Source organism: Rhinoraja longicauda, chromosome 18 (assembly GCF_053455715.1).
Source record: "Rhinoraja longicauda isolate Sanriku21f chromosome 18, sRhiLon1.1, whole genome shotgun sequence".
Lineage (NCBI taxonomy): Eukaryota > Metazoa > Chordata > Chondrichthyes > Rajiformes > Arhynchobatidae > Rhinoraja > Rhinoraja longicauda.
The window spans coordinates 9,188,386-9,215,339 of record NC_135970.1 but is presented as its reverse complement, the minus strand read 5'-3'; the positions used below and the strand labels follow the sequence as shown (position 1 = coordinate 9,215,339).

The 26,954-nt window shown below is 45.1% G+C and overlaps 1 protein-coding gene across 2 annotated transcripts in view; it reads right to left on the bottom strand.

Annotated features, from left to right (window-relative positions):
• Window positions 1–1,121: 1,121 nt before the first annotated feature.
• trim44 (tripartite motif containing 44) overlaps window positions 1,122–26,954 on the bottom strand; it is a 77,816-nt gene continuing 51,983 nt past the window's right edge. For both annotated transcript variants that reach the window (XM_078415080.1, XM_078415078.1), the window contains 2 exons: window positions 8,561–8,665; window positions 1,122–3,698 (listed from right to left, as the gene is read on the bottom strand). In XM_078415080.1, coding sequence (XP_078271206.1) covers window positions 8,581–8,665 — 85 coding nt within the window. In that variant the 3' untranslated portion in view covers window positions 1,122–3,698; window positions 8,561–8,580. The remainder of the gene's footprint in view (window positions 3,699–8,560; window positions 8,666–26,954) is intronic.

The following is a 26,954-nucleotide window of genomic DNA, read 5'->3' as shown; positions in this document are numbered from 1 at the left end:
GCACTTCCTGTTTTAATTTCAGATTTCAGTGATTTTTGATTTTCATTCATGAACGCCGAAGATTTTGTTGGTAATGCTTGAGGTATCTTTCTATAGACAGCATCCCAAAAGTACTGCATGACAGGAACAGTCCACACGAGACTGATGCTTAATCATCAAGCAAGATGTTAGGTTAGTTTATCGAAAGCTTGGTGAGAGAGATGGCTTATATTCTCTGAGTAGTCGCAGTGTATTTATAGGTTTCCACATTGCTTTGAAAATGTGCTGCACCTACCTTGCAGATGGTGACGTCCATGCCAGGCATGGGCTATCGGCAGCAAGATAATGCACCCCCTCCACTTGATGTTCAGCAGCATTACCATCATGAAATTCTTCACAATCAATTCCTTGGTGTCTCCATTGACAAGAAACTTTAATATCCTGCAGCAAAAGCACTCTGCAGGGCAGGCAACATCCGTAGAGGAAAATAGGCAGGTGATGTCTTGGGCCCAGGCGCTTAATCTCGACCATTTCCTTCCATAGATGGATGATGCCTGGCTCGCTAGTTTTTTTTCAGCAGTTTGCTTGTTGAATGCAACATCTTAGTTTTAGTTTCCTTTAGAGATACAGCGTGGAAACAGGCCCTTCGGCCCACCAAGTCCACGCCGACCAACGAACATTCCCATGCACTTGTTCTGTCCAACACACTAGGGACAATTTACAGAAGCCAAATAACCTACGAACCTGCACGTCTTTGGAATGTGGGAGGAAACCGGAGCACCCGGAGAAATCCCACACGGTCACATGGAGAATTATACAGACTTTGTGCAGAAGGCACCCGTAGTCAGTATCGAACCCGGGTCTCTGGTGCAACAAAAGATGAGTTTTGCAGGAGATGATGTAGATGACGGCTTGGAATTTCTCTGAGCTGTGCATCCTACAATGCAGGTATTGCAAATCCCTGCAGCTACAGCTCAGAATAAGCGAGGTCATCTGGCTGCTGGTAATGAGAACGGGAAGGAATGGGGATGAACAAGCCACAAGTGGGGCGCTACAGGGAGGCTCTGAGAATGCAGAAGACAATCATCACCCACCCAACCATCCATAGGCATTCCAGATCCCAGTTACAACACAAGAGGACCTTCAATCGTCAAGCATCTTTATTTCAGGTATGGACAAGACAAATGGCAAATTCTAAGTATGAATATTACACAAACAACTGCACTATTGGATATCTGCCTACACCTGTGACCCTTTCCCACTGGTACAGAGTTGCACATAGCCAACGATTCAGAACGCACAGCCAACCCAGCAGTTTTATGCTCAGCATGAGAACAATTTGGACTTTTGAAGTAACCGTGTTGAACAGTTACTTTAGCATGATACACAACTGATTCCAATTCTAATGTGGTGCTGGAGAGGTGAAGGGAATGGGGCAGATCGATGCGATCATCTCATGGGCAGGGAAGGAGTTGTGATCTGTGACCAGGTCAGATACTCTGACACTCGGTCTGCATATTCAGTGGAGCAGTCCACACATGGGGTGGTGGTGGAGGGGAAAACCCAGGAATCCCTAAGCTTCCAAAACATGACCTAGTGAGGAAGGGAACCCATCTCCAATCCTTGAGCTTGAGGGGTGTTCACATCCAATCTCTACAAGGTGTCCCATCCCCATTCCTTTCCTATTGGGACAGCACCTGTAGCTCTTTGTTGCCTCCACCTATCATCCCCTAGCCTCTGTCACTATCTCCACCCTTTCCTCCACCACCTGACTCCATCGAACAATCAGCCGCTCTCCACCCGGATCCACTGACCGCTTGCCAGCTCTTGCCCCACCACTTGCCCGTTACCTCTTTAACTGGCCATCTCCCCTCTACTATTTCAGTCCAGATGAAGGGTCCCGACCCGAAACATTGATTGTCCATTTCCTTCCACAGATGCTTCCCATCCCCAGTATTCCTTGAGCAGATTATTTATTGCATCTGCAGTACTGAGGTCCTCCATCTAAATCAATGGCCTTATTCACCTCATGGGTCCTGCTGCTCTCCAGCAGGTGAGTTAGAACTGGACTCACCCTTTGCGTTCCCTCAAGTGCTCACCCCCTGCTAAAATTCCCCCTATTCTGCTATCAACCTGTGTCCTGAAGACAACGTTTGAAGATTATAACTTTAATCTTGTTAATCTGTTGGAATCAATGTCTATGCAAAGTGAAATTCATGCTTGGAGTAAACAGGCAGCTGCTTAGTTGAGGCTTGGAAGTAAATTTTTGTTGCTTTAGTTTAGTTTAGTTTAGTTTAGAGATACAGCGTGGAAACAGGCCCTTCGGCCCACCAGGTCCGTGCCGACCAGCGATCCCCGCACATTAACACTATCCTACACCCAGTAAGTACAATTTTTACATATACCAAGCCAATTAACCTACGTCTTTGGAGTGTGGGAGGAAACCGAAGATCTCGGAGACAACCCACACAGGTCACGGGGAGAACGTACAAACTCCACACAAGAAAGCACCCATAGTCGGGATGGAACCTATGTGTCTGGCGCTGCATTCACTGTAAGGCAGCAACTCTACCGCTGCACCACCGTGACCGCCCAATGTGTTGTGTTTTGTTCCAATCATTAAGAGGTGGATCACCTGTGCTGACAGACTGGTGTCATCTCCCAGCGAGAAAGTGAGCAGTTGAACTGTTGCCTCTCCCCCACCCTGTTCAGATTATTAAAGGATTGGACACGCTAGAGGCAGGAAACATGTTCCCAATGTTGGGGGAGTTCAGAACCAGGGACCACAGTTTAAGAATAAGGGGTAGGCCATTTAGAACAGAGATGAGGAAAAACTTTTTCACTTAGAGAGTTGTAAATCTGTGGAATGCTCTGCCTCAGAAGGCAGTGGAGGCCAATTCTCTGGATGCTTTCAAGAGAGAGTTAGATTGAGCTCTTAATGATAGCGGAGTCAGGGGGTATGGGGAGAAGGCAGGAACGGGGTAGATGGGACATGTTGGTTGGTGTGGGCAAGTTGGGCCGAAAGGTGTGTGTCCATGTTGTAGGACTCAATGACTCCATAAGTGTTGAAGTGGAGCAGAGTTTAAGCCCCATCTCCCCCCCAAAAAATATAATTAAGCATGTACGCACAATACATATCTGTTTAAATTACTCCTCCAAATGCTTAAAATGTACATTCCTATGCATTCGCTTGGATAAAAGAAAACAATTTGTTTCTTTAGTGTCCTTTTGACAGCTTTCCAGAGTTGTTTCAGGAATTAATCCAATTGCAGGGAAGGCTGACGATCTTCAGCAAAGTACATTGAGAGGATGTGCAGTTCTTCTACACCTAGTCTAGCCCTAGCACACAAAAGCAGGAAAAGTGCTGAATATGGTGATTAAAAGAAGGAATTTTAGAGATAAGTTCACGACGCGTTGATAAATGGAATATTCCACGACCAGGAGCAAGGTACAATGAACCATCTGTTTTATCCGGGTTGTATTGGGCCAGGTGGCACCCTGTGGCTGGATCTCCATTCACGCTTCACTTCTGCTAACGATTAGCAACTCTTGATCATGTTGTCCGCGATTTCCAGCCGCATTCAGAAATTCAAAAAGCCCCTCGCTTGGTCACAGGTGTCGAAGTTGAATATCCATTACAAATTTTAAAATGCATTGATTAAATCTAAAAATCTTCTGCACAAGCGCAGATAAAGGAAGATGGAAAATTTCAGGAAAATCTGGAAGACAAATAAAAAAATGAATGCCAGTATTACCATGTGGAACCAGAAGGCGGGTGGCTTCCAGTATTACAACCAGTATTGCAACCTGTTCCTGCTGTATCTGACCCACTGCCAATTGTCAGCAACTGTGACCCATCTTGAAAGCTGGATCCTTGATGGATCCCAATCTGAGTTCAATTTCTCAGCTTTAGTTTTGCTTGTTGTTCTTCCTCAAACTAAGGCACTCTACTCTGAAGTTTCCTAATCAACTGCGATTGGAAAAAATATAACAACAAAAAATGGAATGACAGGATATACAGCCCCTGTTTCACTGGAAGGGCCACTATTTCTAATCGCACTTTTGTTTCCAACCCACTTTGTCACCAACTTCTTTCTTGGTTCCTGAATGTGGACTTGTGTCCCGCCCTGAATCAATGGCATTGCCTCCAGGATTGCCTGGTTTCTGGAGGCCACGTGGTTTTTTAGAAAGGTCTCCTCCACCACATGAGTTTCTAACAGCTTTGCGGCTCCTGTACCCAGCACTGTTCACATTCTCGCCTGAGCTTTATTTTGACTTTGGCAGACTCCACTGTGTCTTCATCCATGTATCTGCAATGGGAAGTCCTAGCACTCTGATCAGTGCTGTATCCCGGCTTCCTTGCTTATGGCTTTAGCTGTGCTGAGCAAATTTTGATTTGAATGTTCCCATATCAGCAGTTTCAGCTATACTGATGTCTTAATCCATAAGGCCCCAATATCACCCCTTACAAGGGTTGCATCAGTGCCTGAACTTGCAATACATATCCACACATGTTGCTGTGAATGTACTAAAGTGGACCAAATCCCTACTGCAGTACCTTGGGCCCTTTCTAATGCTGATTCACTTTATCCTCAAATCCATCTAACACCACCGCTCAGATCCTCTGGCAACTCCAGGCTGGGAATTCCAACGTCTGTTGAAGATTCCATTAGGGACAGTCAGTGCCACCTCGTGCAGAAGATAGACAGACAGCACCATGTTGCCCTTTGCTGGGATGTCCTCTCTGTTCTATGCCTCCCCTCGTTAGACACGCAGCTTAAACCTTCGTGAGCAAGTCCCTCATTGCCATCTGTCCTGGCCAACAGTGGACTTCATTCATTCAACTCCCTGCTCCAAAACACCGACTTGGTTTTGTGAGGTGGGAAACTCTTGTCTAAAACATTTTGTCTTTCTGCTGGTGGTGACTGTGGTGTTTTTTTATGCTCAGCTTATTGATTCATGATGCCGATGACAACTTTCATTATCCAATAATAAAATAACTTTGTTTGCCGAGCTCAGTACAGCGTGACTAGTTTCCTTCTTTGAAAGACACTGCTTTGTTGGCCATGCTTTCTGTAACTTCTGAAATCCACCTTTAGACTTTAGAGATACAGCATGGAAACAGGCCCTTCAGCCCACCGAATCCGCGCCGACTAGCGATCCCGTACATTAGCACTATCCTACACACTAAGGACAATTTATAATTTTTTACCGAAGCCAATTAACCTACAAATCTGTACGTCTTTGGAGTCTGGGAGGAAACTGGAGCTCCCCGAGAAAACGCAGGCAATCACAGGGAGAACGTACAATCTCCGTACAGACCCCCATTTCATCTTTCACTCACAGATGTGCTACCCTACAAATGTCAGTTATTTCTCTTTCACACATGGAGCCTGCTTTAATTCAGAGTGGCTGCTTCACTGTTTGGAACCAAAACTGACAATGCATCCAGTTTGTCTTTCAACAATTTGCTGGTTAATGTTTGCTACCTTTGCTTCTCGTCCATCGGCCAACCCACATTACTTTGTAATTGATTTGGTACCTCATTTGGTGCCCTTTCTGAGCTAACTATTTTGACATCTCCCAGCTTAGTTCGAGTCTTCTCTGCAGAAGGCAACTGTGCTCAGCTTCTTACCCCGAATCCACCAGCCACCTGCTTTCCGATTCCACCAGGGATATAACATAAGAAAAAGGAGCAGGGATAGGCCATTCAGACCCTTGTACCTGCTTCATCTTTCAATAAAGTCATGTCTGAGCTTCTCCCTCAGAACCAGTTTCCTGCACCAGCTTCCTGTCCCGTGAATCCTTTGTCCCACAATCGACCAATCTCGGTTTATTTCTAATTACCGCACCACTAGTTTGATGTTACTATTTCCTCTAGTTTTGAATGGGGTTTCTCTGAAGGAATGCACTATCAACCTTCAGGACTTTTCAAGGAGTGCCAGACTGACAACCTTATTGATTCCTAAACAACAGGACACATATTTATTTTAAACATACCGTACCAGATATTGATATCTCTGGTTAAGTATTCAAAGACAAGGGCCAGTGCTTACGAAGAGAGTTACTGTTCACATTTTCTGAATCGAATGGGACAATACTTGGCAATGGGCATCCAGTCTCGGAGGATTTTACAATGGAGTTTAGAGGTGACAGAGACAGTGAGGTTGGCTAAGATGGAGCATAGAGGGCAAGGTTATTTGAAGCTGCAGGCAGATGGAGATGGGAATAGCACAGAGCACAAACTTAGTAAGGTTTATTACAAATTTTGTACCACGGTCTCAAGCTGAATCAGATACTGCACAACCTCGGCATATTATTTAACTCTGAATAGAGCTCCAGACACATTGCCTGCATCCACTTCTGCAACGTAGCATCCAGAGACATTTGCCCATTTACACCAGACATGTTCCATCCTTCAATTATGCTCTGAGTCAGCCACATCCCAACTCCTTCCATCAGTTTTGCTTGACATCAGTCTACACTATCAGCCAACATTGTGAGGGGCTGTGTTTAGATTTACAGATACAGTGCGGAAATAGGCCCTTCAGCCCACCGTGTTCATGACGACCAGCGATCCCCAAACACACTAACATTATCCTACACACGCTCGGGACAATTTACAATTTTACCAGGCCAATTAGCCTACAAACCTTACGTCTTTGGTTGGTGCAGACCCTTTGCTCAGGATTATTGCTTGGAAGCCATCATAGAACAAGCATAAAATGGAGATTAATTTCTGTTGGCACTTGAATTTGAGTAGAGTGGTCTGCAGTGCCTACTGATTGATGGAGTCAAAGGTTGACAAAAGTCATGTGCTAGTGTTGCTCCCCGTGCGGTGAAGATGACCATTATGCTTCTGGATGGATAAGACCCACACCACTGGGAGCGAGAGAAAATGCCACACATTTATATCAATGGGAGAACTCAAACTTAATGCCATGCCACAAAGGTTGAACATTGGCTTTGAGGAAATTAAAATCATTCTGATTCAGGTCCGGGGCTTGCGAAGGATTTCTCAGAGAGATTAAACACGGTGGCTACTTTGATAATAAAGGAGATTACAGCCATTCTGTGAAGTACAAAAGGGATTTTTCCATCCAGATGAAACAGATAATCTGCTACAAATCAGTTCACCGCCTTTCCAGAAGATAACTCTTACACCCTAAGGGATAAAGTGGATTAACTCAACCATATTGGTCACGAGGATGAGATTGTGTGGGCTCTGAATTTTGTTAATCACTCTTTGTAAATATAATAAACTAACAATTCAAAGCTACGGGTTTGTCAGCTCTTAGGCCGAATGGCCTCATCCTATGTTTCTTAATGAACACTTTTAAACATTTTCATCATCTGCTAAATTGCATTATTATAAATTAATAGTCACCAACCACTAGAACTGATCCAAAGTGACATAGACCACAGCTTTGGAGCAAGTTCTGTCCGCTCACCCTGCCAATTAGCGATCTACTATTCAACTGCTTAAAGTGAAGGAAGTAGTAAACTCTCAATACATCTGTGCACATATACTAACATTGTGCTTTTAACCAATAATGTGTTGTAGTGTTTCGAAACAGATCCTTTAGTCCACCAAGTCCGTGCTGACCATTAACCATCCATCTGCACTAATGCTGTACTAATTCCATTTTTACTTTCCCCTCAACCCCCCCCTCCATATTTTAGCTCATCTATAGAGGAGGCAAGTAACAGTGTCTCATAAACCTACCATCCTGCAGTTCTTTGGGATGGCGAAGGAAGCTAAAATTTCTAGGGAAAACGCATGAAGTCTCAGGGACAAGATGGGAACTCCTCATAGAGCACTGGAGATCAGGACTGAACCTGGGCCACTGGGGCCTTGAAGCAGTGGTTCCATTAGCTGTGCCGTTGGTTGGTTGGTGCATTATTATTGTTCCTTGGTGATTTGGGATAAGTTAACCAACTCATTCAGCACCTAACATTCAAATGGCAGCTGAATCAATAGTCAGCAAATTGCATTCATTTCAAACTGTAAGGAAGTTCTACGCACTGTTGTTTTAGATCGTTCAACCACGTTTCACCTTTCATGTCTTGAACTTGCTGACTTAGGTTGAAACGTTGTCATGTTTACTGGTCAAGGGCGGCACAGTAGTCTAGTGGTAGAGTTGCTGCCTTACGGCTCCAGAGACCCGGGTTCGATCCTGAGTACAGGTGATGTCTGTACGGGGTGGGTACGTTTTCCCTGAGACCCCGTGGGTTTTCTCTGGGTGCTCCGGTTTCCTCCCACACTCCAAAGACATACAGAGTTTGTAGGTTAAGTGGCTTCGCTAAGTTGTTAGAAAGATTTGTCCCTAGTGTGTAGGATAACGTTAGTGTCCAAGGTGATCGCTGGTTGGGCCGAAGTGCCTGTTTCCCCTCTGAACCTCTGAAACTAAAACTGCAGGTAAGCGACTTTCAGTCCACCATCCAGACCTGATTTTAAGCTCACAGAATTGCAACAAAACTTACAGATCACTTGCCTGTATCACCGTACAACCAATGAATCGTATCCAGGGCCCAGATGTGGACACTTTCCATTAACCACTGAATTCTGGTGCTGACTTACCAGAATTCTGGTTGCTTGCTTCACCACGGTCCATTTGCAGTTGAAGGCTCTCCAGAACCTCCACGCTTGCCTGGAGGAGGGGAGTCATTTCTGTGGAATTTCGCCCTTTGGAAAAAGAACAGGACAATCGTTTTGAGCAAGTACACAAAGCCTGGGAAGTTATCCAGAGCAGCTTCCACTGCGCACTGGCGGAAGGGGCAAGGAAACTGCAGCTGCACTGGAGAATTTCAGAGAAAGCAGATTTCACCCGTTGGAAAAATCCCAGGCATTATGTTTGCACAAAAATTTAATGTGAAACACACAGTACAATCATATTTATTATTCCATGCACGTGGTGTAAGATATGCATAACATGTACACTACATGTATGCAAGTCAGATCACAAAATCATAGAATCAGCACAGCAACAGTCCCTTCAGTCCACCTCCTGTCTGCTGACCTTGATGCATATCTATGCCTGTGTCTCTCCCCGCCTTTCCTATCCAAGTACAGTTCCTGGTTTATGGACATCCTCTACATGTGGACAAGCGTTTGGAAGACTGATGGGATGAATTGGCGGGATGTATGGGATGGATTGGTGGGATGAATGGTATGGATTGGTAGGATGAATGGGATGGATTGGGATGAATGGGATGGATTGGTGGGATGGATTGGTGGGATGAATGGGATGGATTGGCGGGATGAACGGGATGGATTGGCGGGATGTATGGGATGTATTGGCGGGATGTATGGGATGGATTGGTGGGATGAATGGGATGGATTGGTGGGATGAATGGTATGGATTGGTGGGATGTATTGGGATGGATTGGTGGGATGAATGGGATGGATTGGTGGGATGAATGGGATGGATTGGCAGAATGTATGGGATGGATTGGTGGGATGTATGGGATGGATTGGCGGGATGTATGGGATGGATTGGTGGGATGAATGGGATGGATTGGTGGGATGTATGGGATGGATTGGCGGGATGTATGGGATGGATTGGCGGGATGTATTGGGATGGATTGGCGGGATGTATTGGGATGGATTGGCGGGATGAATGGTATGGAATGGTGGGATGTATTGGGATGGATTGGTGGGATGAATGGGATGGATTGGTGGGATGTATGGGATGGATTGGCGGGATGTATGGGATGGATTGGCGGGATGTATTGGGATGGATTGGCGGGATGTATTGGGATGGATTGGCGGGATGTATGGGATGGATTGGCGGGATGTATTGGGATGGATTGGCGGGATGTATTGGGATGGATTGGCGGGATGTATGGGATGGATTGGCGGGATGTATTGGGATGGATTGGCGGGATGTATTGGGATGGATTGGCGGGATGTATGGGATGGATTGGCGGGATGTATGGGATGGATTGGCGGGATGTATGGGATGGATTGGCAGGATGTATTGGGATGGATTGGCGGGATGTATGGGATGGATTGGCGGGATGTATTGGGATGGATTGGCGGGATGTATGGGATGGATTGGCGGGATGTATGGGATGGATTGGCGGGATGTATGGGATGGATTGGCGGGATGTATGGGATGGATTGGCGGGATGTATGGGATGGATTGGCGGGATGTATTGGGATGGATTGGCGGGATGTATGGGATGGATTGGCGGGATGTATGGGATGGATTGGCGGGATGTATGGGATGGATTGGCGGGATGTATTGGGATGGATTGGCGGGATGTATGGGATGGATTGGCGGGATGTATGGGATGGATTGGCGGGATGTATGGGATGGATTGGCGGGATGTATTGGGATGGATTGGCGGGATGTATGGGATGGATTGGCGGGATGTATGGGATGGATTGGCGGGATGTATGGGATGGATCTCCTGGCTGTGGCTGGGCTGCAGGCATCTTCAGACATCTTCAGCCGGTGGGAACAGAGTATTTCCGCGTGCCTTCTCGCACACTGCACCCTGAGCTGCAACAGCCGGGGGCTGGGTCGAGCGGAGCAGAGCTGGGAGCTCGGGGCAGACTCATTCACTGGGCCAGTGAGGCCAGTTCGAGGCTGTTTTGCCCACGCCTGCTCGTTCTCCCACCAATGCTCTTTCTGTGATCCTATCCCACACAGATTTTCTTTGTTGCTGACCTCAGTTTACCGTCATAACATGGGGACATCCTGCAATGGGTCCAAACAGGTAGTGTGTAGGAAGGTACTGCAGATGCTGGTTTAGACCGAAGATAGACACATAATGCTGGAGTAACTCAGCGGGACAGGCAGCATCTCTGGAGAGAAGGAATAGGTGACATTTCGGGTCAAGACCCTTCTTCAGACGAAGGCTCTCGGTCCGAAATGTCACCCATTCCTTCTCTCCAGAGATGCTGCCTGTCCTGCTGAGTTACTCCAGCATGTCTATCTTCTGTCCAAACAGGTACAGGCATAAAGTTTTTAAATCTTGTAATATATGGTTTTAAAACAACAATACTTGTAGAATCGAAAGGAATGATTTGAAGTTTTCCATTACTCGGACTAAATAATTCACTTAAAGCTGTAATGCATTTAACATGTACAGAACCAAGGCAAGATTTGACTGACACAAGGTGAAAATATAAAAATTATTGACATGACATTTTGAATACTAAATTTAGCTGCCAGCCTGTAATGCTTATGAAAATAACAACCTCTTTTGCCGAGGTATTTATGGAACAGATTTGTTGTACAGCTCACTGTGAATTTACGATATTCAATTACCATGCAAATGTGAAGTGCTCACGCAACACTTCAGTTCGTAAAAAATGCTACATTAATTAAATTATATTTTGTTTGGAAATTTAATCTTTCCCTGTATTACAATAGGTTTGAAAGTGTTTTCCAGTGACTCCAGTAAAACTCCGTTAATCTAGCATGCTTGGGTCAATGGTGAAGCCTGACAATGAGATTTTCTGGACTACTGGATTTTAACTTGAAGATATCTGCGGGGATGCAGAACTGGAGTGACAACCAGAAACGGCATTGCCTCCCTGAGGGACGTGGCAGGCTTGAGGGGCTGGAGTGTTACGTCCCTGTGCCTTCCATCTTCCCTATTAATTGGTGCTTAGAGATGAATGTATTGCGTTAGCAGGGAGCTCACCAAAGTTGTGTACATCTGAAGCATCATTCTTCGCCTCTGCATTGACTTCAACTTCCCCAGTATTGATTAGGATTTACTAACTGCACAAAGGCATTGGCGGGGCAGTGTTTGTTAAGTGAATCCAAGAGGGTTTCCAGAAACAGTATGTGAGAGTCCAACTAACGGAGGGAGGGACCATACTGGACCTCGTATTGGGAAACAAGTCCGACCAGGTGACTGATGTTTCAGTGGATGAGCATTGTGGTAACAGGTTACAAGGTAGATCTGGATTGGGATAAGTCTGGATTTTGGGGAAAGGTACTAAATTGTGGTCGGGTAGATTATTAGGTAGGAGCTGGGGAGAGTAAATTGGGAGCAGTTGTTATTGTGCTTAAGTCCACATCTGACACATGGGAGTTGTTTAAAGGTCAGCTGATCAGAGTTAATGATCGGCGTATTCCAGTAAATTGCAGAGATAAGGATGGCAAGGCAAGGGACCTTGGATGACCAAAGAGGTTGGAAATTTGGTCAAAAAGAAATAGGAAGCATATGTAAGGTTTAGAAAGATGAAAAAGAGGAATATAACACAAGCAGGAAAAAACTCAAGTAGGCAATTCGAAGGGCAAAAAGGGGCCATGAAATGTCATTGGGGAGCCAGATTAAAGACTTTTTATATGTAATTAAAAACAGGAGGGTGACCTGGGAAAAGGTGACTCAAGGATAAAAGAGGGAATTTATATTTGCCGTCTGAGAATGTAGGAGAAGGATTAAACAAGTGCTTTGTATCTCTATTCAGCATGGAGGACAGAGAGATCAGTGTGGGGATTATGTGTATGTTTGGGCAGTTTGAGATCAAGTAGGAGGTGGAGTTGGAGCTCTTGAAGAGCCTTAAGGTGGATAAATCCCCAGGCCCCAACATGATCTATCCCACATCCAGAGGGAAGAAAGGAGATTGCAGGGGTCTTGGCAACAATTTTTGCAGCGACTGGTGAGGTCGCAGAGGACTGGAGAGTGGGCCAATATTGTTCCATTGTTCAAGACTGGAAGTCGAGATAATCCAGGACAGAGTGGAAGGCTGTCAAATCATACTGTGGGACATAGATCAGTTGCAGAAACGGGCGGAGAAATGATAGATGGAGATGAAGGCAGGGAAATGGGAGGTGTTGCACCTTGAGAGGTCAAATGTAAGGGGAAAGTATACAGTTAATGGCAGGACACTCAACAGCATTGATGAACAGTGGGATTCCAAGGTCCAAATCTATAACTCACTGAAAATGGCACGCAGCCGATAGGGTGTTAAAGATGGTGTGTGGTATGCTTGCCTTTATTGGTCAGGGCATTGAGAATAAGAGTCAGTAAGTCACATTGCAGTTCTATCGGACATTGTTTAGGTGCATTAGGTGAACTGCGTGCCCCATTACAGGATGTGGAGGGTTTAGAGAGGGAGCAGTAGTAGAGGTTCACCAGAATGCTGCCTGGATTAAAGGGTATTAACTATCAGGAGAGGTTGGACAAACTCGGATTGTTTTCTCTGGAACATCAGAGGTTGAGGGGAGACCTGACAGAAATATGTAAAATAATAAGAGGCAAAGATAGGATGGACAGTAAGAACCTTTTTACAAGGGTGGAAATGTCAATGGCAAGAGCGGAAAGCTTTAAGGTGAGAGGGGCAAAGATTAAAGGGGATGATTGGGGCAAGTTTTTTTTTAACACAGAGAGTGGTGGGTGTTGGAAACACGTTGTCAGGAGTGGTGGAGGAAGCAGGTGTGATAGTGGCATTTAGGAGGCTTTTGTATAGGCACAGCTTAGTTTCATCTTCCTACCACATCCAGAGAGCAGTGCTGAACCACCACCTACCTCTTTGGTGACGCTTGGACTTTGCTGGCTTTACCCTGCACTAAACATTATTCCCTTATCATGTATCTGTACACTGTAAATGGCTCGATTGTAATCGTGCAGTGTCTTTCTGCTGACTGGTCAGCACGCCACGAAGGCTTTTCACTGTAGCATGTACTATTCTGTTTTCTGTGTTGTATTCATGCCGAGTCCAAATACCCAGCAACATTTTAACAGTTGGCTCAGGCAGGCTTCTCACCCAGAGACTCAAAGACTGCTGAAACTCTCCAAACCATTGAATCTTAATGAATCCCTGACATTTGCAAAATTTGGAAGATGTTCAAAAATCATTAAAAATGAATCAAACCATTAAAAATCAATTATTAATCATTTTGAATGAAAAATTGAAACACAAACACCAGAAAACACTTTAAACCAATTAAGTATATTTGTGAAGAATTAAGATTTAAATACATTCCCCTTTGGTAAAAACGATGAAATCTTTTACAGAAGTCTAATCGACCTAAATGACGCCCATAGAATGAAATAATCAGTAGCAGCACAGACAGGAAATTGACTGAAGGGCAGAAAGTAGAGAGTAATGGTAAATAATTGCTTTTCAGACTGGAAGATGGTGTTCGCCAAGGATCAAGAGTAGGACCACTGCTTTCTTTGATATCTTTAATAGAGACTTGGAGCGTGTGAGTGGGAAAGTGAGCATGAGAGTGTGTACATACATATACATGCGCTGAGAGAGGGGGCAATGGAGAGGTGTGATGCAGGGTAATATCAGCAGGTGATATAAAGCTTAGAAAGGCGGCAGAAAAGGTGTTCAACACCAGATCCCAGTTATGGTAATGGCGGCAAGAACCTCGTGGTGAGCTCAACACTCCTGCAACTGCCCTCAGAGTTGGTTCAGACATCAGCCCTCCCCACAACCAGAAAACATTGTCACTCCATTTCAAATCACAATGACGAAGTGTGTGTTACATAGAAACATAGAAAATAGGTGCAGGAGTAGGCCATTTGGCCCTTCGAGCCTGCACCGCCATTCAATATGATCATGGCTGATCATCCAACTCAGTATCTCGTACCTGCCTTCTCTCCATACCCCCTGATCCCTTTAGCCACAAGGGCCACATCTAACTCCCTCTTAAATATAGCCAGTGAACTGGCCTCAACTACCTTCTGTGGCAAAGAATTCCACAGATTCACCACTCTCTGTGTGAAAAGAAACTTTCTCATCTCGGTCCTAAAAGACTTCCCCCTTATCCTTAAACTGTGACCCCTTGTTCTGGACTTCCCCAACATTGGGGAACAATCTTCCTGCATCTAGCCTGTCCAACCCCTTAAGAATTTTGTAAGTTTCTATAAGATCCCCCCTCAATCTTCTAAATTCCAGCGAGTACAAGCCGAGTCTATCCAGTCTTTCTTCATATGAAAGTCCTGCCATCCCAGGGATCAATCTGGTGAACCTTCTCTGTACTCCCGGTTGAAGGAAGTGTGTGTCATAACATTAGAGGAGAACGTGAATCGCCAAGCCACAGATGGCCACATACCAAGTGGTGGAAAATGGGGTTAGTGTAGATGGGAACATGATAGTCAGCATCGACACTGTGGGCCGAAAGGCCTGTTTCTGAGCTTTACGACTAACATTTCGGTAAGTTCCAATGAGTTTATACTAAATCGAAGTGTCTTTTGTCATTTGGTTTCTCCCTCCCATCGTTCAAAATAATGGTGTGTAGTAATTTGCAATATTCTTATCCTAAGGTACATTCCTGATTTCAGAAAGTTTGGGATAATATGATTATGATTAATGCATCTGAAATGTTCTCTCTATTTAATACACTGGGGTGGAAACAATCAGGTCTCAGAGATTGATGTAACAAGTTGTATTATTTTCTCCAATAAAATTACTTAATTACATTAAACCTACTAAGTTTATCCCTTGACAATTTCAGATTGCCTTGTGCTGTTTGCACTTAATCCAGGTCCTCAGTTGATACAAAATACTCATTAAGCGAGCGTGAAATTTCCTTATCATCCATAACAATTCATACTGTATCTGTGCATAATTCCTCTTTTGTCATTCGTTTTTCTTCCATATAGTTATAAAAACTTATTGTATTATTCTTTACAACAGTTAAAACTTTCTTTGTGGCCTTTTGTTTCCTTTAACTGCTCTTAAAAGTAACTTTTTTACCTCGGATTTGATTTCATCCTCATTTGCTCACCTTACCATTGTAGACTTAGGTTTAGAAACTCCAGGACAAAGGCCAATTTAATGTATGATGCTCCATTTGGGCTTCAAGAAAAGAATCAATCTTTATGGAAAGGTGATATTTAATGTAGGTTTACCAACATTTGTTCTTTTTTTCCCAGTATCCTTTGCGCTAATTGAGCGGCTCAGTGGAGCGGCGGTAGAATTGGTGCCTTATCATGCCAGCAACCCGGACGTCGATCCTGACCTTGGGTGCTGTCTGTACGGAGTTTGCACGTTCTCCCTGTGACCATGTGGATTTTCTCCGGGTGCTCCGGGTTTTCTCCCACATTCCAAAGACGTGCAGGTGTGTGGGTTAATTGGCTTTTGTAAATTGTCCCGAGTGTGCGGGACGGAATTGGTGATTGCTGGTCGGCGTGGACTCAGTGGGCCAAAGAGACTTTTTCCAAACTGTATCTCCAAATCTAAACTAAACTAATTGATGAATAAGCCCCAGAGTTTGCACTGACATCCAGTGGCAAGACATTTCTGCCTGGATACAACATCCACTTACAAAGAACAGAAAAAGCTGGAAATACTCAGCAGGTCAGGCTGCATCCGTGGGGAGAGGAGCAGAGCGAACAATTCAAATCTAAGATCCCTATGTCAAGTCTATTTTGATGAAGGGTCTTCAGCCTGAAACACTATCTCTCATTCTCCTCCCATTGATGTGGCCCAAGCTGCTGAATCTTTCCAGCATGTATATTTTGAATTTCCAGCATTTGTTGTTTTGTTTATGATTGCCACATCCATTATCATGTTCCACATATTGATAGTGTATACGCAGATAGCCCCTTACAACAACATTGGGTGGCGTAAGGCTGAGCCTCACAGCTTCAAGGACCAAATTCCAACCCTGATATCAGTTGCTGCCTGTGTAGAATTTGCATCTTCACTTACTAACCACGTGGGCTTGCACCAAGCACTCCAGAATCAATGACTGTGCAGAAGTTTTTTATAACTACATAATGAGAAAGTACATAGTATAATTGTGCAGCTAAGATCGAGATGGACGACTGGTTTAAGGACACAATGCCCCTAAAGGCTATTCTGTGGTCCTGTGCAGACCTTTGGAGAAAGTTAAGTTAGAATTCAGTAACTACATCACCAAACGAATGCACCTTTCCAGGTGCTGTGAATTACTGGCTCCAGATTTTAAGAGGTTTCGTATCATATTGCTTTCCTCTCGCACACCCAATTGTTTGACTGTACAATTACCCAATAAGATATCACAACCACTCTTCAAAGTTACTCCATTAACTATAAAGCACTTTAGTGAAAGATAAAAGGAATTATTTTTAAAAAGCGTGTCTTTATTTTAACAGTTCAGTCGGGTCACTGTGGTAAATATAGTGTTTATCCTTTCAAACTATCTATATTTAAATTTAAAATCCTTGTTGGAGCCTCTTCCTTCCTCATCTCACTCCTAATATTAAATGTAATTATGTTATTTGCAAGATTTTTTCAAGATGCACACTTACTCTTGGATTGTTAATCAAGTCTAGACCACCACGGTTGGTAACTTCTCTTCACTTGTCGGCAACGAGGAGAGCTCTTCAACATCATTTCTGCTTGTATGTTTGTGCCTGGTGCCATCTCTCAAAGCCTCTCACTATTCCACCATTTCCTGGCTTCAGTCTGCACTCAACGGAAAGCCGTCTTTGTAAACTCTTTGTATAGGAAGGAACTGCAGATACTGGTTTAAACCAAAGATCAGAGTAACTCAGCCGGTCGGACAGCATCTCTGCAGAAAAGGAATAGGCAATGTTTCGGGTCGAGACCCTTCTTCTTCTTCTGAAGAAGAAGAACGTCATCTATCCCTTTTCTCCAGAGATCCTGTCTGACCCGCTGAGTTACTCCAGCTTTTAGTGTCTATCTTTTTGTAAACTCCTTGTCTGTCTTCAACAACAAAATTTGTGAAGAACAAAAAAAGACTGCAGAAAGTATCGTGGCTGCTTGCATTATGCCTTGGTAAGGCAATTAAACACACAGGAAGCAATCCGAGTTACTTTGAAGAGGCTGCCTGACCTACACCTCATTCCGAACCTTGATTTCCTCTCCAAGCTTCATGAACAGCTGCATCCCTTCCTGGAATTATCTTTCAATCTCTGCAACTAGTTCTACTGTTAATTATATAAAATAATCCCAATTTCCCCAGTTTGTTCTAGAGCCCGCAATTCAGAGTATTTATGCCAAACTTATGGGCAGCATTCAGGAATGGTTATTATGAAGATATAATTTTAAATGACTTTGTGCTTCAGATACACGCACACAAAGGTATGCTGGTGGTGTCCTGGGGAGTCTGACAAGTATTGCCTCTGTCAGCATTACCCTGCTCAGACGATGACAAATGAATAACCAAGTGATGCATTTAATTGTTTCTGCCATTTGCTCGTGTTTGGTGATTGTTTCCCCAGACACGTACATTTGTTAGTCGTCAACAAAGCTGATGAGGAACATGACCCAGGATGACGAGGACCTGAAAATGGCAGCAGATTCGACTCCAGAAGTCCCATTTATTTTCCAAACACAGACAGGTTGGCTCCAAGCAGAGTCCACCAAGCCAATCTGTCTTCATCTACCAGTGCGGCGTCAGATTTTCATTTACAGTACTGTCACCTTCACGGACCACAAAAATAAACACGGTGCCCCGAAAGTGAAGCCCCTCTTGATCTATAACCTGCTGTGGAAGTGTGCAAGATATACTTAGTCCAGAGTCCCTTTTAGTGATATTGATGATGTAGTCTAAAGGGTTTCATAGATAACTTAGAAGCAACATTTATTTTTATTTTTACAGATTTAGAGATACAGCGCGGAAACAGGCCCTTCGGCCCACCGGGTCCGCGCCGCCCATCGATCCCCGCACATTAACACTACACACTAGGGACAATTTTTACATTTGCCCAGCCAATTAACCTACATACCTGTACGTCTTTGGAGTGTGGGAGGAAACCGAAGATCTCGGAGAAAACCCACGCAGGTCACGGGGAGAACGTACAAACTTCGTACAGACGGCGCCCGTAGTCAGGATCAAACCTGAGTCTCCAGCGCTGCATTCGCTGTAAGGCAGCAACTCTACCGCTGCGCCACCGTGCCGCTTGTTATACTTCTTATGAGCTCTCGCCTCTATTGCAAGTCTGCCAGGAAAACTGTTCTAAGAGGGACACAGTTGTCTTTTTTTTCCTTTTTTTCCTCGAAGTGAGGCAGAACATGGTTGAGATCTTGAGCTCCCATTGCTAACCTTTATTCAACCCGCGACACCGGAACAATATTGCTCTTTCTCACAATACCTCTCACCTTCGTGAGCTGAGGGACTCTGTGCCGGCCTTGATAGTTGATTACTGTGAAGAGCCCTGGGCTGGAGCCATCTCAGGCTGGGCCTTCACTGGTCGGAGGGAGAGGACATTCCTGCCACTGAGGGTGATGCACACTCAACACCATGAGTTTGTGGGCTTGATCCACACGCGATGGATGGCCATATGATGAGACCAAGATCATGCTTCATGGAAATGTACCACATCAAGGAAAGGTGTCGGGAGGAACTGCAGATGCTGGTTTAAACCGATGATAAACACAAAATGCTGGAGGAATGAACCCATTCCATGTATCATCCACTGACTGTCAATTGGCCCAGGCAACGAAGAGTCGGGAAGCGAGGGAACCTTAACTGCCTTGGGGCAGCAGGGGATTCTCTTCCCATCTGGACTGAAGCAATAACATCACAGCACTAAAGGCTACGGAATATGGCTGAAGACCTTCAATTATTCAGGGGAATACAGTACTTTATCATTCTTTCAGAGGTGCCACATACGAAAAAATAAAACATGACAGACCATGAATCTTTCCCAATTTTAGCAGTAAAGCATTTCACGCTTTGGTGCACTCAACACTATCACCACGGCAACAGGCATAATTTACACTGAGCAATTACCTTCTGAATCTCCAGTGTGGGTGCTGCAGAAGGCATTAATCCCTGCCAGCTTTCAGAATGGGTAAGGCTCCAAAAAGGCAATGTAATGATATTTATATTTGCAGTCATTTACAAAAAGAAAGTGGTATTACAGCTCTTGCTCTGCTCCTGAGGGCTCCGATTCTCGTGATAATGAATGCCCTGGGTGCATATTCTCAGCATCTCCAGTGCAATCGCTAGTTGTGTCTCCAATCACAGACTGTGAAGGTCTCTACATGTGGCTTTCCTTATTGCTGATGGGGTTCCCCATTACTGGGTCTAGCTCAACCACGCTGTGGCAGTGCCTTGCCACACGGATCGCAGTGGCACAAGGGACATGGCCTTTTCACGTTCACAAGTTATAGGAGTAGAATTAGGCCATTCGGCCCATCGAGTCTACTCCGCCATTCAATCACGGCTGATCACTGCCTCCTAATCCCATTCTCCTACCTTCTCCCCATAACCCTTGACACCCATTCTAATCAAGATTGCTATTGTTTTCCACGACAACTAACGTTGGGAACTCGACCAGGTGTGGCCAGTAACCCAGAAACTGTGCTTCACAAAATGGCTGACTGTTGGGGGTCAGAAATAGAAGCTCAACGCGATCCCACACAGACCCAGAGCCGTTCCAAGCCTGACTCCCATTCCAGCTGAGAGGTGATAACGCAGGAAAGTTTCTTGTCTCAGTCTACTGGGACCTGGATGGTATTAACCTTAATGTGTGACAACACACAGGGTTTGCAAACTGGCCTCGAAAACAAAGATATCTGAATGGCATTTGCTCCGATCAACCTGGAGAACCCCGAGTGTGCAGGCAATCCCAGAGTGCGGCACCGGCAAGAATAAATAGGATCAGTGCACACAGGGGGTTGATGGACTTGGTAGGCGGAAGGACCTGGTTCCATGCTATTTCACTAGATGAATCCATCAGAAGTCTGGACAATCCATGCGGCATTTCTCAAAGAAATTCCCACTTAACCCGAGCCAGTTCACTGCATGTGTTCGCTGCCTTTGAAATAGGTCTTATCTTAAACTTGGATCTATTTCGAAACTGGGGAACACATGACGTGGACTATAGGTGTGAGAGTGAATATGACATTTCCCCACATCCCATATCCTTTCAACATTGTTCTTCTCAGGCATTCACTCACTTGTCTAACTCAATTCCAATTCATGAATGACGCACTTGCCCAGTGCAACTACAGGAGGAAAGACCATGTGACAACGCTCTCCCCAACCTGAACCATGCTGCTTTGTTTCAGAAGCACAGTAAGTGGCTGCCTTTGCTTTCAGGGCCAAGGGTCAAAAATGGTGGCATCAAGGAGCGTCAATTAAACAGAAGTCAAGGAGAATTGGCGGCTCGATTGTAATCAAATATAATCTTTCCGCTGACTGGATAGCACGCTACAAAAAGCTGTTCCCTGCACCTTGTGTCGGAAAATAACTGCAGATGCTGGTTTAAATCGAAGGTGGACACAAAATGCTGGAGTAACTCAGCGGGTCAGGCAGCATCCTAGGAGAGAAGGAATGGGTGATGTTTCGGGTTGAGACCCTTCTTCAGACTGAATCAGTCTGAAGAAGGGTCTCGACCCGAAACGTCACCCATTCCTTCTCTCCTGAGATGCTGCCTGACCCGCTGAGTTACTCCAGCATTTTGTGTCTGCTTTTACTGTTCCTTAGTACATATGACAAGAAACTAATTGGAGAGAAAATCTTCCAATGATTAGAGTCATACCTTGCACAGACGATGCTTGTGGTTTTAGAGGTCAATCCCTCACCTTCAGGCCATCACTGAGTTCCTCAGGGCAGTACCCTAGACCCAACCACGTTCAGCTGCTTTATCAATGACCTTCTTCTTGCATAAAGTCAAAAGTAGGGACACTCGTTGATGAATGCACATGCTTAATTCTATTCACAACTCCTCAGAAAGTGAAGCAGCCCATGGAGAAAGCAACTTTTAACTTACAGAAATGTCAGACCATTGCCTTCTACAAGAAGAGAGATTTGAACAGCCAACATTCAATACCATGACTATTGTTGAATACTTGACCATTGTTGCGTACCCTACCAACAACACCCTGGGAAATCCATCTCAACTGGACTAGACGCATTACTGAAGCTACAACAGCAGGTCAGTGGTTGGTAGTCCTGTGACGCGCTACCACATGAGCTTCCTTACTCCCAAAGCTCTAACTCAAGCCACAGTGTAGAAGTTGGAAGTGTGATGCTCTCCGATATCCTGGAAGAGTGCAGCTCCAACAATGCTCAAAACGCTGGACACTACCCAGGAGAAAGCAGGCCATTTGACTAATACCTCATCCATCTCTGGTGCACTGTGGGTGCTGGGTACCATCAATAAGAAGCACATCCTACGGCCTCTTCGATAGCAGCTCTACTGCCCAATGGGCAACATGTGTATGGAAGCAAAACCCGCTTGCACCTTCTACCCAAGTCTGTTAACTGCAAATGGGAAACCGTTCTGTACCAATTCCTTTTCAAGACGTTTGATTACATAACTTGAATTACAATGTCTACCAAGTTCCTTGTCACCGGCAGTGGAAGGAATCCGTTCCTCTTCACCGGTAGTGGGTGGGAACTGTTTCCTGTCACTTTTAGCAGATGGGAACCTTTCTCTGTAACGCGCAGTGAAAGAGGACCATTCCTTGTCACTGTCGGTGTATGGGAACCATTCCCTGTGTGACCAGTGGATGGAACCCAATCCCTGTCACTTTCATGAGATCAGTTCAGTTTAGTTTATTGCCACCTGTACCGAGGTACAGTGAAAAGCTTTTTGTTGTGTGCTAACCAGTCAACAGAAAGACAATGCATGATTACAATCCATCCATTTACAGTGTACAGATACATGATAATAGAATAACATTTAGTGCAAGGTAAAGCCAGCAAGTCCGATCAAGGGTAGTCCGAGGGTCATCAAAGGGGTAGGTAGTAGTTCAGCATTGCTCTCTGGTTGTGGTAGGATGATTCATTTGCCTGATAACAGCTGGGAAGAAACTGTCCCTGAATCTGGAGGTGTGCATTTTCACACTTCTATACCTTTTACCTGATTGGAGAGGGGAGAAGAGGGAGTGGCCAGGGTGCGACTATGCGGATTATGCCTTCTAAGGTCCCTGTTGCAGGCAATGAATGGGAACTGTTCCCTGTCACCGGCAGAGGATAGGAATGTTGAAGCCGATCAAAAAAGATTGGAAATAAAGACCCTTCATTGTAATTCTTCAGAGGCGGTGGAATCCAAACAAGTATTTTGCCACAGTAATGATCTTCCCTTGGCGTCTAATGCAATGAAATCTCCAGCAAACTTTTCAGTAGTTGAATGTAAATTTGATGTGTATACCGTCAAATCTTTCATCACCTTCATTTGTTTTGCTTCCCTGCTGCTGAAATAGATTCTAGTCTTCATATCTCACAGCCTGACCCTTGGTGCTCCTGCAGCCCCGGTCTTGCATTTAATCTCCTTGTGTCTTCTGAGGAGCACAGTAACACAGTACTGTGGGAGCAGAGGACTCTGTAGCAGCACCTGTTGGCCAGGTCTCCCACTTCTTCCAGTCACATCAAAGAGGGCGTGGGAACAAAAACCTGGAGTCTGGCTATTCGGCCCAACCAGAACCTGGAGCAGAAAAATACTGTTTACATTTCCCATGTCCCATCCACCCCTTTTATTCCCCTCTCCAATGGGAGTGCCACAGCCTCACAGACCTCTGAAGAGCTTCACCAGCAAACCTCCTGCTGACCGACAGCCGTTCTTACAGAGCTACAGCACGGAGACAGGCCCTTCGGCCCACCAAGTCTGTACCGGCATCAGGCACCCGTGACACACTAATCCTGCCCTGTCCTTATGTGTGAGAATGCTCCAATTTCTCAAGGCATCTATACCTCCTCGTGTTTCCAACCCTCCAGAGACTCCTAGTTCAGCAGCGATGATTTCAGGCCACATGGAAAGTAGCACCTATTTTCAGAACCCCTTGTGGGTGGGACAAATACTCTTGCTGCTGCCATCAGACCACACGAGGCGTTCTCCCAGCCACAGAATCAAGGCTCCACTCTCGCTGTGGCACTCTGCATCCACAGAGCTGCGACTTGCATTTAAATGGTGTCCCCTTCAGTCCCTTGGCTCTGCTCTCTGCATAATCCAGACAAATGGTGACACTCGGAGCTGATAGCAGGTCAAAGGATGACATCTGACGAGAGGTGAAGTAGGTTTTAAGAAACGCCTTGAAAAAGGAGTTGTTGATGAAGATGCCGAATCATTTACTCGGTTGTACAAACTGCATTACGAGTGCTTTAATACTGCATTATGAGCAAGAGCAAAGATGCACCGGCTGAATTCCGAGTGGATGTAAATCACAAGGACACACGCTAAGGTTATATTTCATAATGGCACTAATGGCAGGATATCTGGGGTCAGGCCACCATTAGAGCTGTTCATTAAAAATTCACAAGCACATCACACTATGCTTGTAATTGCATTTGGGAAAAGCAATGCGTACTTGTAATGGGTCCTGGAGGAAACACAGTCTCTTCTGTTGAGCTGAGGCATTTTATATTAGATCTTCTGCTCCCCTCAGTGCACATCAGTCCTGCTGCACATAGTCTTTAGCTCTGCTCAATGATGACTGCACCAATCAACCCTGTCTAATGGTGCTCACCCAACCAGAGTTATCCTGGAGATACTGAGCTGCTGTTGCCCTGCTAGAAATAACCAGTTAACATCACAGGCAACCACCAAGACCTTGCGAGACTCAAATGGCCATGGTCAGCTTTTGCTGCCACTGTTGTAATGTCGGAATGCACAGCAGCCTTTGTGTGCACGTTAAGGTCACAGAAACAGCGATGTGAAAATACCAATATATTCCTTGCTATTGTCTAAACCTCAGGTGTGGCTGATGGCTAAACAATAGCAAGCAATCTATCCTAATGTGTGAAATATATGTTTGGATCTAAATCCTGGAATTGCCTCCCCAACAGGGAAGCACAGTGGGTAGAGCCAATGCCTCACAGCATCCGAGGCCCGGGGTTCATCCTGACTTCAGGTGGTCTGCACATATTGATCGTGTGGGCTTTCCCCAGGTGCTCCAGTTTCCTCCTACATTTTGGTGGGTTAAATGGCCAGTGTGAATTGCCTCTAGTTTAGTTTAGTTTAGTTTAGAGACACAGTGTGGAAACAGGCCCTTCGGCCCACCGAGTCCGCACTGACCAACAATCCCCGCACATCAACACTATCCTACAGACACGAGGGACAATTTCCACATATACCACGCCAATTAACCTACTAACCTGTACGTCTTTGGAGTGTGGGAGGAAACTGAAGATCTCAGAGAAAACCCCACGTGGTCACTGGGAGAACGTACAAACTCCGTACAGAAAGCCCGGGTCTCCGGCGCTGGCCTGTAAGGCAGCAACTCTACCGCTGCGCCACCGTGCCTCCACTAAGTGCCACACCTCGAGTGTGTAGTCGAGTAGTAGAATCGGTGAGGAGTTGATGGAAAAGCGAGGAAAATTTACAAAAAGGATTAATGTAAGGTTGGTGTAAGTGGGTGCTTAATGATGAGTGGACCAAAGGACTAGTTTCCGTGCTGCATTCCTCTATCGCTCCATGACTCCAACTACACTGTGGGAATTCCTTCATGAGAAGAACTGTGGCAGTTGATGAAGTTGGCTCACTGCCAACCTCTCAAGGGCAATAAGGGACGAACAATAAATTCTGGCTTTGGCATTGATGCTCAGATCACAAAAGAGAGTAAATGAAACAGGAATAAATCCCCCGCTCTTCCTTAAAAGAAAGCCATTGGCTCTTTCATGTTGAGCTGAGGTGATGCCTCGGTTAAACACCTCTTTGAAAAACTGTACCTTTGGCGGTATAGAGCCCCCTTCAGTAGCTCGAGGGGAATAAAACAGATGGTTTTGGGTTAATAGGTTGGGAAAGGAATTTTGCTTCCATCTGCTAAGCTCTCATAAATATTTTCATGAACAGATTTCACGCTGCTCTGAAGAAACGAGGCAGCAATTTGCAAGTGTTGCCCGTCTGGTATTCCAGTCATTCTGGAAGCCGGGTGGAAACTACGATTCCTCATTGGCTCTTGTGCGTTTCTGCAGGTTTGAAACACAGCTGGAATGTGTTATGCAAGGGTCACTGTGCGCCAAGTAATTTGGATGTTAAACAGCATGTTACCAATGAATAGATAACTTCAAAAGGGAGTCGTTGTTTTAATAAGCTAGTGGTATCCATCTCGAAAGAGGCCCCTTGGTCAGTGCACACTGTAAATATCCCGCTCATTTAGTATGACTATTAGATTGTCGACTCCTTTTGACAGAATTACGTTTCTGCCCATTGCCTTTCACTGGGTGAAATCCAGCAACACACCTGCATTGAATAAACAAACATCCGGATTATACAATGGAAAGCTGAAACCAAAAGATACTTTAAGACAGATGGTCAGGAAACGGTGTATTGAACTCGCCTCTTTATCTAACTCACCGTGCCTCTCCTAGAACACTCCATCTGGTGCTATTCCAGCTGGCGTTTCTTCCTGTCTCTGGAAGCTATCCAAAGAAGGGTTCTGGTTCAGAGGGTATATTCCCTCCTCTGTCTATACTACCTTAAATAGAGAGTTGTGGCATCCTCCCAGGTACAACCTGAGCTCAAATTGACTCGATAAACACATCAGCTTGGATTGGAGAAAATTGGTTAGATGAATATCCTAATAAAACACTCAGGGTTGCCCAGTACCAGACCCAGGCCCAACTCAGTACCTGATGAGGTCTTGGTATTACTTCATATAGTAATGTGTGAGCAAAAATGTAAGGATGGGGTTTTTTTTTGCTTTTTATTTTGCAAATGACTCAGGGTTGAATATGGAATAGGTTGGGTTGGTTTTGGATTGGCCGCAATTGGGTGGGGTTCTAATTGTGTACGTGATTGGATCTCTTATTAAACATTGCGTTGCAGAGATTGGAGTTATGGAATCATGCAGCACAACAGATATGGTCGTATGGAAACAAGCCCTTCAGCCCATGCCAACCAAGATGCCTCATCCAAGTTAGTCCCATTTGTTTACACTTGGCCAATATTTCTCCTAACCTTTCCTATCCATGTACCTGTCCAAATGACTTCAATGTTGTTGTGCCTGCCTCTACCACCTTCGCTGGCTGCTCATTCCATATACCCATTATACACACTGTGGAAAAGGTTGCCCCTCATGTTTCTACTAAATCTTCCCCCTCTTTCCTTAAACCTATACCATCTAGTTCAATCTGAAGAAGGGTCTCAACCCA